This window comes from Mizuhopecten yessoensis, unplaced genomic scaffold (genome assembly GCF_002113885.1).
Source record: "Mizuhopecten yessoensis strain PY_sf001 unplaced genomic scaffold, ASM211388v2 scaffold3029, whole genome shotgun sequence".
Taxonomy (NCBI): domain Eukaryota; kingdom Metazoa; phylum Mollusca; class Bivalvia; order Pectinida; family Pectinidae; genus Mizuhopecten; species Mizuhopecten yessoensis.
The window spans coordinates 194,325-207,726 of record NW_018404840.1 but is presented as its reverse complement, the minus strand read 5'-3'; the positions used below and the strand labels follow the sequence as shown (position 1 = coordinate 207,726).

Sequence of the window (13,402 nt, the reverse complement as noted above, 5' to 3'; positions counted from 1 at the left end):
TGTTTAACAGTTATCTGACCAGTTATTACGGAATTACGTCAATCAAATGGATATCTTCAGGTTGTTTTTGTTGGCTGGGGTGTAATATGGACATTCCTGATAAAAGCACCACGTTTCTCACGGAATCTTCTTATCACCAATTAGCTACATTATACCAAATTTTAATATGATCCACTTACTACAGACATAATATTGTAAACAAGTATTAGTGTTAACATCTTGGCTCTCTAATCTTGGTCAATGTAAATATATCACTAGTTGATTGACGTCTCTATAGGAAAGAGTTTTATTGATTTCCCTATGTATATAATCTATCGTGATATAAGTGTTATGTATATAAATGTTATCTATCTGAACCCCATTATCTATCCAGATATCTGTGTTATTTATCTGAACCCCCATACTATATCCCGATATAAGTCTGATGTATATGAACCCTCATTATCTATAGAGATATAATTGATATCTATCTGAACCCCCATACTCTATCCCGATATAAGTGTTATTTATCTGAACCCCAATAATATATCAAAATATCTGTGTTATTTATCTGACCCCCCATACTCTATCCCGATATAAGTGTTATTTATCTGAACCCCCATACTCTATCCTGATATCAGTAATGTGTATCTGAACCCCAATAATATATCCAAATATCTGTGTTATGTATCTGAACCGCCATAATCTATCTTGTATTGAAAAATCAACAATTGAGCCAGGCTATCGATCAGACCACTCAACACCAATTATATCAATAGTTTTTAACAATTTTAAGAAAGGAAAAGGCCTCTGGAAGTTCAATAATTCATTGCTTCATGAGAGAGAATATCTTAATATTATTAATAAACATATTTTAGACATTAAAATACAATATGCACTACCAGTTTACAACCTCGACTATTTGTCTGTCATTCCAAATGAAGATATTCAACTAACAATCAATGACCAATTTTTTTTTTAGAAACTCTTTTATTTGAAATTAGGGAAAGACTATTTCTTATGCTTAATACAAGAACCCCTAAAAATAAACCCCCAGAAAAGTTATCTTAGAAATAGAATTAAAGAACTAGAAGCTCAAGAAAATGTAGACCATAAAGAACTAAAAGAAAAACAAAATTAATTAGAAGTAATAAGAATACATAGACTGAATGGAAGTATTTTGAGACCTAAAGCTTAATAGGTTGAAGAAGGAGAAAAATCATCTATTTTTTTTTTAAATCTTGAAAATAGAAATTTTGTTACTAAAATTATCCCAGCAATAAATAAAGCAAATGGAGAACTGATTAGAGAACAGGGTGAAATATTAAATGAGGTACAACAATTTTAAGAAAAATTATGTTCTGCAGATAATGATCTTCATGAGGTTAATTTAGATCAGTTTTTAAATGGTAATAGTGTTCCAAAATTGAGTCGTCAAGAATCAGAAAGTTTAGAGGTGAGTATTTCTTATAATGAAGCATCTTGTACACTTAAAAATATGAAAAACAATAAAAGTCCGGGGTCTGATGGGTTTACTTCTGAATTATTTAAATTCTTTTGGAAACAGTTAGGTCAGTATGTAGTTAGATCAATAAGATATGGATATAATAATAATGAACTTTCAATAACACAAAGACAGGGAATCATAACATGTTTACCAAAGGGAGATAAGCCGAGGCAATTTTTGAAAAACTGGAGACCTATTTCACTTCTAAATATAGTATACAAAATAGCATCAGGTTCATTCGCAAATAGAGTAAAAACTGTTTTAAACAAATTAATTAATACTGATCAGTCAGGTTTTATTTCAGGAAGATACAGGAGAAAACACACGAATAATATATGACATCACGCAATATGCTGAAGAGAATGAAATACCTGGTATGCTACATTTTATTGATTTTGAGAAAGCTTTCGATTCTGTTAGGTGGGATTTTATTGATAAGGTACTTGATTTTTTTAATTTTGGAAATGATATAAGAAGTTGGATCAAATTTTTTCACAAGTGTACAAAGTCATCTATTAACCAAGGAGGGAATCTATCACCATTTTTAAAAATTAAATGTGGATGTCGTCAAGGTGACCCTATCGCCCCGTATTTATTTATTTTATGTGCAGAAGTACTAGGTATCAGAATTAGAAATAATAATAGTATTAAAGGAATAAATATAGAAAACACATCAATATTTCTATCTCAATATGCTGATGATACTTCAGTTATTCTTGACGGATCGAAAAGCTCTTTAAGGAAAACATTAGGGGAATTAGACACATTTGCCAAAATTTCGAGATTGAAAATAAACACAATTAAAACTGAAGTAATTTGGATAGGAAGCAAAAAATACTGTGAGGATACTTTTTTTTCAGAGTGGAACTTGCATTGGGGGAACCATAAGTTTACTGTGTTAGGGATTGATTTTCACATTGTATACATAAAATACCAAAACTGAATTATGATAAAAAAACTGGTAAAACTTAAGTTAATTTTAAAAACCTGGAATAGGAGAATACTTTCTCCAATTGGGAGAATTCACATTATTCAGTCTTTGCTTACCTCACAATTTAATCATCTTTTTTATATCCTTACCAAATCCAGATGAACACTTCATTAAAGAACTAAATTCAGAACTGTTTCATTTTTTGGGGTGGAAAATTTGACAAATAAAGAAGGGGTATTATCATAAAAGACTATGTAGAAGGGGGGCTCAAGATGAAACAAATTCATTCTTTTATTAAGGCATTAAAACTAACATGGATCAGGAGATTTTTTTCTAAATCTAATAAATGGCAATGTATACTTAATAAAGATATTGATATAGATATTATGGCTAACTGTGGATCAGAATATTTGTATATTTGTGAAAAAAACATGCAAGAATCCATTTTGGAAAGATGTTCTAAACTCTTGGAAAACCCTCCATAATAAGGAAGAAAATTTGATAAATGGGAATAGGACAATACTGAAAACACCTATTTGGCATAATACATTTTTAACAATAGAAAATAGAATTGTATTTTATAAAGAATGGTATGAGAAGGGAGTAATTATTATCAATGATATAATAAAAGACCCGAAAACAAATACTTTTTATAATTATCTGGAATTTATAGAGAAATATGACTTAAGAACTAATTTCCTTACCTTTGATGGAATAGTTAGAGCTGTAAGGAAATATCTGAGGCATAAGGAAATAGTTAATGATGTTGTTAGTTATCCTTTTATTCCACTTAATCTTGAGATTTTCTTTAAATATATTAAAGGGTCAAAGGACTTCTACAAAATACTCTGCAAAAAAAATATCAGAGCAACAGGTAAAATAAAGTGGAATGAAATATTTAATCTAGATGTTGAAACATGGAATTGTATATATAAAACACCCTTTCAAGTTTCGAAAAATTCTAAGTTACACTGGTTACAATTCAGAATAAGTCATCACATTTTAACAACCAATTCTCATATATTTAAGATAGGATTGATAGAAACTCCATACTGCTTTTTTGTGTAAAACAGAAATAGAAACGATAGTTCATATGCTATTGGAGTGTGAAAAAGTACAGTCCTTTTTTCAGAACTTTGAATTTTTATTAGACTCATTATTTATTCCATTTACTTTTAATAAGGAAACTTTCATTTTTGGCATGCATAACTATAAAAGTACATACTATACAATTGATAACCTTATACTACTACTAATAAAACAGTATATCTATAGATCAAGAAGCTTGCAACAAACCCTATCAATTCATGCTTTAAATAATGCTATTATAGATCACTACAGAATTCAAAAATATATTTCTATAGGCAAAGAAGTAGATACTGCTTTAAAAATTGAAAATTCTTGGAAGAAATGGAACAAATTATTAGAAATCACTCCCAATCCCTGACAAACCCCAAAAGGATAGAATGCATGTGTACATTTTACCTCTGTTAGTTAAACTTTTGATTAAAAGAGATAAATGTAACTCCCTGCCACTTTACTGTTGAAATTATAATTATTATTATGTTTCAGGTTAAATAAATAGTTGCACTAATACATGGACACACATGAAAGAAAAAAAAAACATTAGCAAATTTGTATTAAATGTTGGTTGAAGAATGGAAATGAGTGTGAAAATTAATATTGTAATTATTCTGTAATGCTGAAAATGTTTCAAAAAAAAAAAAAAAAAAAAAATCCATAATCTATCCCGATATAAGTGTTAACTTTCTGAACCCCCATAATCTTTCTCGATATCTGTGTTATGTATCTGAACCACCATAATCTTTCCAGATATCTGTGTTTTCTTTCTGAACCCCCATAATCTATAGAGATATAATTGTTATCTATCTGAACCCTGACAATTAATCCAGATCCAGATATCCCGATATGAGTGTTTTCTATCTGAACACCAATAAATTATTCAGATATCTGTGTTTTGTATCTGAACTCCATAATGTATCCCGATATAAGTGTTTTCTATCTGAACACCAATAATTATATCCTGATATCTGTGTTATGTATCTGAACCCAGATAATATATCCCAATATATAAGTAGTATGTATCTGAACCTTGAAAATCTATCCAGATATGAGTGGTATGTATCTGAACTCCATAATCTATCCAGATATCAGTGTTATGTATCTGAACCCCAATAACCTATCCAGTTATCTGTGTTATGTATCTGAACCCCCATAATCTTTCCCGATATCAGTGTTATGTATCTGAGCCCCCATAATCCATACATATATAAGTGTTATGTATCTGCCCCATTATCTATCCAGATATCTGTGTTATGTATCTGAACCCCCATAATCTTTCCCGATATCAGTGTTATGTATCTGAACCCCCATAATCTTTCTCGATATCAGTGTTATGTATCTGAACCCCAATAACCTATCCAGTTATCTGTGGTATGTATCTGAACCCCCATAATCTTTCCCGATATCAGTGTTATGTATCTGAACCCCAATAACCTATCCAGTTATCTGTGGTATGTATCTGAACCCCCATAATCTTTCTCGATATCAGTGTTATGTATCTGAACCCCCATAATCTTTCTCGATATCAGTGTTATGTATCTGAACCCCAATAACCTATCCAGTTATCTGTGGTATGTATCTGAACCCCCATAATCTTTCTCGATATCAGTGTTATGTATCTGAACCCCAATAACCTATCCAGTTATCTGTGGTATGTATCTGAACCCCCATAATCTTTCTCGATATCAGTGTTATGTATCTGAACCCCCATAATCTTTCTCGATATCAGTGTTATGTATCTGAACCCCAATAACCTATCCAGTTATCTGTGTTATGTATCTGAACCCCCATAATCTTTCTCGATATCAGTGTTATGTATCTGAACCCCAATAACCTATCCAGTTATCTGTGGTATGTATCTGAACCCCCATAATCTTTCTCGATATCAGTGTTATGTATCTGAACCCCAATAACCTATCCAGTTATCTGTGGTATGTATCTGAACCCCCATAATCTTTCCCGATATCAGTGTTATGTATCTGAACCCCAATAACCTATCCAGTTATCTGTGGTATGTATCTGAACCCCCATAATCTTTCCCGATATCAGTGTTATGTATCTGAACCCCAATAACCTATCCAGTTATCTGTGGTATGTATCTGAACCCCCATAATCTTTCTCGATATCAGTGTTATGTATCTGAGCCCCCATAATCCATATATATATAAGTGTTATGTATCTGATCCCCCATAATCCATACATATATAATCTATCGTGATATAAGTGTTATGTATATAAATGTTATCTACCTGATCCCCCATAATTAATACATATATAAGTGTTATGTATCGGAGCCCCCATAATCCATACATATGTAAGTGTTATGTATCTGAGCCCCAATAATCCATACATATATAACTGTTATGTATATGAGCCCCATTAATCCATACATATATAAGTGTTATATATCTGAGCCCCCATAATCCATACATATGTAAGTGTTATGTATCTGAGCCCCAATAATCCATACATATAAAAGTGTTATCTATCTGAGCCCCCATAATGCATACATATATAATTGTTATCTATCTGAGCCCCCATAATCCATATATATATAAGTGTTATGTATCTGAGCCCACATAATCCATAAAGATATAAGTGTTATCTATCTGAGCCATCATAATCCATACATATATAAATGTTATCTATCTGAGCCCCCATAATGCATACATATATAATTGTTATCTATCTGAGACCCATAATTCATACATATATAATTGTTATCTATCTCCCATAATCCATACATATATAAGTGGTATGTATCTGATCCCCCATAATCCACACATATATAACTGTTATGTATCTGAGCCCCCATACTCCATACATATATAAATGTTATCTATCTGAGCCCCATAATGCATACATATATAATTGTTATCTATCTGAGACCCATAATTCATACATATATAAGCGTTATGTATCTGAGCCCCCATAATCCTTACATATATAAGTGTTATGTATCTGATCCCCCACAATCCATACATATATAACTGTTATGTATCTGAGCCCCCATAAGCCATACATATATAATTGTTATCTACCTGATCCCCCATAATCCATACATTTATAATTGTTATCTATCTGAGCCCCAATAATCCATACATATAAAAGTGTTATCTATCTGAGCCCCCATACTCCATACATATATAAATGTTATCTATCTGAGCCCCATAATGCATACATATATAATTGTTATCTATCTGAGACCCATAATTCATACATATATAATTGTTATCTATCTGAGAACCATAATTCATACATATATAATTGTTATCTACCTGATCCCCCATAATCCATACATTTATAATTGTTATCTATCTGAGCCCCCATAATGAATACATATATAATTGTTATCTACCTGATGCCCCATAATTCATACATATATAAGCGTTATGTATCTGAGCCCCCATAATCCTTACATATATAAGTGTTATGTATCTAAGCCCCCATAATCCATATATATATAAGTGTTATGTATCTGAGCCCACATAATCCATAAAGATATAAGTGTTATCTATCTGAGCCCCCATAATGCATACATATATAATTGTTATCTACCTGATCCCCCATAATTCATACATATATAAGTGTTATGTATCTGAGCCCCCATAAACCATACATATATAATTGTTATGTATCTGAGCCCCCATAATCCATACATATATAAGTGTTATCTATCTGAGCCCCCATACTCCATACATATATAAATGTTATCTATCTGAGCCCCATAATGCATACATATATAATTGTTATCTATCTGAGACCCATAATTCATACATATATAAGTGTTATGTATCTGAGCCCCCATAAACCATACATATATAATTGTTATGTATCTGAGCCCCCATAAGCCATACATAGATAAGTGTTATCTATCTGAGCCCCCATACTCCATACATATATAAATTTTATCTATCTGAGCCCCATAATGCATACATATATATGTATGTATCTGAGCCCCCATAATCCATACATATATAAGTGTTATGTATCTGAGGCCCCATAATCTATACATATGTAATTGTTATAAATCTCAAGTTAAAGTTCTTTATAACCTTGGGTCTTTTGACCCATCGGTTTCAAAAGTGACATTTATTTACAATATTTAGAGACACTACAATATAATACAATACAATACATACAATACAATACCATCAATGTACAAACATCATGGAGTGTGATAATTAGGTTATTTGGTTTCTCCTACATTTGCTGCTTTTATATATTTGGCCAATTTGATAAGTTATTTTGTGTTATTTACATTAAATGATTTTATCATTTAAACATACTTGATTTTTTACATTGTAATTTTTCAAAACTATAACCTCCATAATATATCTCGATATAAGTGTTATCTATCTGAACCCCATTATAGATCCGGTAAATCATCAATGTCGTTTAGTTAACGAGGTATTACCAATAAACATATAGGTAGTCTGGTCCTAATTATGAGTGATAAATCAAACTGCATATATTAAAGAGAAAACTTGTTGCTTAAAATATAACAATTCAGCGTTTCAGTGTCCGCATATAACAGAGGGTACCTGATATTAACAAAATACACTGAAGGGAACCTAGTATTGATCCCCGTGGAAAAGCATTGTGTGTGGATATGACCTTGTTTTGACTTTTAACACTGAAAATCGAACTTGTTTGTATGAATCGTCTACAAATTGAACACGACAACGACATAACGGCGATACTACATTGTAGATTACCGACCATAATAAATCCAGACTGAATTATCATATCTGCAGAAAATTGCCTCGTTAAAAAGTTGGTTTGTTGGCCCAGTGGATAGCACACGTTCACTTAGGCGACCGGGACGTGATCATGAGTGGGTGTGAAAACCCAATGGATCACCTACCTGACCACGTGGGTGCACGTGGGGAACCAGATAGTGGATCTTCCGTCCCACCCGTGCAAATATATTTAGTTAAATGGCCTGAGGGCTTCTATCCGGACCAATAAAGTTATATTAGTTATTCAATAATCAAATGTATGCAAATATTTCGGACAAACTCTACGGAATCTTTCCAAGTCTCGGCTGAGATAAAAACATGGAAACCAAAATGTGTCAAATTACTTGTTTGATGTACAAATAGGTTATTTACTTCAATAGCTTTGATAATAACGACCACCTACCTGTTGGGTAAACAGATGAGGGCAAGGTACAGCTTTTACTTATCATGAATGAAATGTCAGTCAGTTCATATTATACAAGTGATTTGCATTTCACGGTTGTCACATCATGAAATGATTTCAAATCGAAAATATGTCTGCATTGTTTGATAAGGACGACAGTGATTGTAATATGTTCATATTTCATCTTTGTCGGTATCTAGGACGCTTTCGTAACGACGGCATCTGTGTTTGTTGTGTAGACGTTAAGGAGATTCACATTTCAACGTTGCCGGGTAGCAAGAAAATGTGTTTCAAAAATGTCCAAATTCTAAGTTAACTTAAATCTTATGTGATGAACTTGGATGGCCTCCGAGGTAACGTGTTAGTACTTTTTAACGACCGCTATTTTAACCCCAACCATTTACGTAACCCGGTTATACTATCAACTTTAATTTCAATCTTTGATGGTTATCATTTGAATTATATAATTTTTTTTAGTAAGAAACAACTTCGACTTCTTGTTTAAAACAACTGGACAGACTAAAATCAAAATGTACTTAGTAGTGTTGTTTTAAACGATTTTGTCATTCAATGAAAGTCGCTCTACCTCTGATATGCTGCTCCTCTGTAAACTGAGACCTTTTACAAAATTACTGCATCGATAGACTCCATAAATAAGGTTCTTTTTTAGAACCAATCCAAAATCCAATACATGTATGACCCCAATGACCCCCATTTTGAACTTGTTTGAACACATTCTGTTTGGTTAATGGCATTCAAATTTATGATGCGATCAGTCCATCCCAAATATTGATATAAGGAAATCTCATACCGGTAAAAGTGCGGATGCACCTGTCCAGGGTAACAGAAAAGGTTATTCAAACCCTCGGGATAAAATATTGAGCAAAAGACCCTCGGCAAAGCCTCGGGTCTTCTGCTCAATATTTTACCCTGGACAGGTGTATTCGCACTTTTACCGGTGTGAGATTTCCTTGTCTCACCCTAGGGTTGAGACGGGGGGATTCCCCTATTCATAACGATGGCATGAATTCCCTTCAACAATACAATGACGTCACGTCACCAATCCATCAACGTCACGTCAACCCTGAATTAAGCATGTAACGTTATCATTACATTGTGAATATGATACACAATGGGAGAACAGGATAAGAGAAAAAGAATCATTCACCCCCTTGTTGGTGAGCCAACGCCTCGTGTTTGGCAACTTAAGAATATTACCCCTCGGGTTGAGATTCCCCTATCTAACCCCCAAGGGGGTGAGAGATTCTTTTAATCCATACCTCACATCAGGATGGGATTATGTTAATCTTACACCCCATTTCACGTGACGTGACGTCACAATGGCTCAACAATAACGTGACGTCACGAATTTGGAAAAAAACGATGCCGCACACGTTAGAAAGATGAGATTATTTTTTCTGCGCAAACATTGTTTGCACATATGGGGTATGCTTAATCTCAAGGAAGAGTTCGTTTTCGTCAAAAAAGCTCTGGTGGGGAAATTGATATTTTCAAAATGGTAGCCAGTCCACACGAATTTTCATGGTTTCTGAGATTATTCTGGTAGTCGGAATGCGAGAAAAATACTCTTTGATGCCCAAGGGTGTAGGATAGGCAAATTCCATCATCGTTTTTTAAATTTGGCAAAACCCTCGGCAAAGCCTCGGGTTTTACCAAATTTGAAAACCCCTCGGGTAGAATTTCCCTATCCTACACCGCTGGACATGAAAGAGTCTTATAATCTTTTATGTAATTCGTTATGAAAAATAATAAATGTTATTATCACAATTCACAAAAAATATGTCATGCAGTAATTGTGGGTTTTCATTCGATAAAGACACGCAGTACATCGCGTTTTCGTACTTTTCAAAAAGAATTCAAACATGAACCGATATCGATACATTATCAAATAAAATTCCCCAAAAAATGTGTCAACACAGTCACATTCCATTTACAGAAATAGAAACATGCAGAATTCCATTTTAAGTTTGTTATTGTGACATAGATCCCATGAAAGGAACATTTGGAAATAACATCATTGAACACCCCTGCAGGGGGCACTGTATTCACACTCGCGGTTCAGATGAAGTTAGAGCTTTATTTTGATAAGCAATTTGTTGACATTAATTGATTTACTAAAACTTACAAAATTTATCCTGTGACGATTTTCACCGAAGATGCTTACTTTTGTCTTGAAAATTTGATCTAAAAATATTTTAATATAAGACTGTTATTCAAATTCTGCTCCTTAAACTTTGGTACGTTATTTTCAGGACGAGCCCCAAGTATCTGGGACACATTCTCCATGGACGGCAATGGTCACGTAAAAGACGGATCCAATGGCAACGTTGCTTGCGATCAATACAGTCATTACAAGGAGGATGTGCAGCTCATCAAATCTCTAAACGTCAGTGAGCATGACCGGAAACATGGGGTCAAATTGCTATTATAAGTTGAATTGATCTGACTGAAGCCCCTAGTTTATGGGCAGATACTGTTTTGTTATAGGTAGATATTGTTTTCTGTTTTATCTAAGAGCAATAATAATGTTATAGTAGCGAAAACAATAGTCCAGTCCCAGTGCGATCAGTTTTCGTCTGTCGTACGTCGTGCGTAAATATTCATATTTTCGACTCCTCAGAAACGGTCAGTTGATGAAACTTGGTGGTAAAGATAAGCCTGAGGAGTGGATAAGAATATATACTCGAGTAAACACCCAAGGCAGCTGAAGGGCGAAGCCATAAAGGATCGCATAGCGAAAATTTCAAAAGACTACTTTTGTGAATCTAAGCAAGTGGATTTTCACCAACATTTTTAAAATGATGCTTTGATGATGAGGATCAGAATGTACACTCAAGAAAAGTCTGACCCTTAGGGGAGGCTCATAGGTGGTAATTAAATAAATGAATATAGTTTTTCCTGTTTTCACATATTGGGTTGTTATCACATATTGGCACGCTACACACGTCCTGCAAAACATGAAAAAACCCACCAACAATCACATTTTCAACTTCTCATAAAAAAACTGTGTGTCAGATTTTATAGAAAGTTGGTGATAATCATCAGCCTTAGGTAGGGATCAAAATTCATACTTTAGATTGGACTGACCCCAAGGGTAATGAGGGACAGGGTCATAAGGATCACAGAAAGCTAAACTGTAAAAGACTTTTTTCTGTGAAACTCACAGGTGGATTTCCACCAATTTATCATAGAAATATCCTTCGATGATCAGATTTTATACTCAAAGAGGGGCTTACCCTCACGGGCTCATAGTGCTGTTAGTCAGTTAGTGCAGAACCGGAAACAATCATATTGTTGACTTCTTTCCAAAAACCGCCTGTCAGATTTGCATGAGACTTGGTAATCATCAACCTCAAATGTTGATAAGACGTTTAAGCTCCAGGGGCCTGAGTGGCGGAAACAAATCTGTTAACAATCTTGGACCAAGATATGCTAGGATCAAATCCTTTTCGTTGATGGAAAGGTGCAAAGGTCCCTAAACAAAACTGTGAATTTCATTACCCCCGGGTCACTCATCCCCCTCTCCCCCTGGGTAATACTGACTTTTGTAAATTTAGGAAATTCATATTCTTTGGTATCTTTATTGATTAACAGTACGAAATAATTCAAACTTAATTGGAATTATAATCATACAATTGTAGATGAACAAGCTCTCATTGGTGGGTAAATTTTATTTGATTGCAGTATTATTTCATCACTTTACTGATATTATTTAAAGCTCTATATACATGTTGGTCACTTCCCAAAGCCAATCCCCAGCCAAACAGCCGTATTTGGTTAAATGTACTTTTATTCTTGTCACATCACAATACCACAACAACAAGTAAGAGTTGTATTTTGACTCGAGTGACAGTTAAGGCATTTGGGCCTCTTGTTTCGTATATACAGATACCTTCTCTTAATTTCCCCTGAATGTAAAAATGATACTATTATACAGTTGGACTAGGACACTTTCGATGACCAGGTAGCACATTTGGTTAGAGCGATAGTGTAACAATCTGAAGTCCAGAGTTCAAATTCTGGTGAAGCCCCGCTGAATTTTAACAATCAGAACACTGTTGATTACATTTTGTATGTATCATTTACATTATTTGTTTTCATGAAAGTCCCGCAAAGCTTAAGTTATGCAGGAAAAAAACAGTTTCCAGTGCGTAACTACAGTTGTTGTCAGTGGTACGGGTTTTTTAATGTGTATTGATAAATCATATACTATGTAGAAAACAAACTTTGGAATGACTTGATATTAAAAATATGTTGTACCAAATACAGTCCTTTTCAAAAAAAGGGTTTGTTAAAAAATATATAGTGCGATGCATCTCTTAGTTACTCGAACTTTGATTCGTTAAAGTAAACGAGAAATATAAAAAAAGCCAAGCCTACACTTTACCCCCGTTTCAATCCAAGAATGATAAAAGCATAGCATCAAAATGAGGCTGGCATTTATTGGCCACAAAGCCAATGAAAGATACCTAACTTGTCTGCCCGACCGGCTCCTATTGTCTGTCCGACCAGCTCCTATTGGTTAACCGACCAGCTCCTATTGGTTGTCCGACCAGCTCCTATTGGTTGTCCGACCAGCTCCTATTTGTTGTCCTACCAGCTCCTATTGTCTGTCCGACCAGCTCCTATTGGTTAACCGACCAGCTCCTATTGGTTAACCGACCAGCTCCTATTGTCTGTCCGACCAGCTCCTATTGGTTGTCCGACCAGCTCCTATTGGTTGTCCGACCAGCTCC

The 13,402-nt window shown here is 34.1% G+C and overlaps 1 protein-coding gene across 1 annotated transcript in view; it reads left to right on the top strand.

Moving 5' to 3' along the window:
* The window catches only part of LOC110446897 (lactase-phlorizin hydrolase-like), a 51,706-nt gene that overhangs the window by 836 nt on the left and 37,468 nt on the right, over positions 1-13,402 (top strand). Inside the window, exon 2 of the mRNA XM_021492239.1 lies at positions 10,919-11,052. Within this exon, the coding sequence (XP_021347914.1) occupies positions 10,919-11,052 (134 nt within the window). The remainder of the gene's footprint in view (positions 1-10,918; positions 11,053-13,402) is intronic.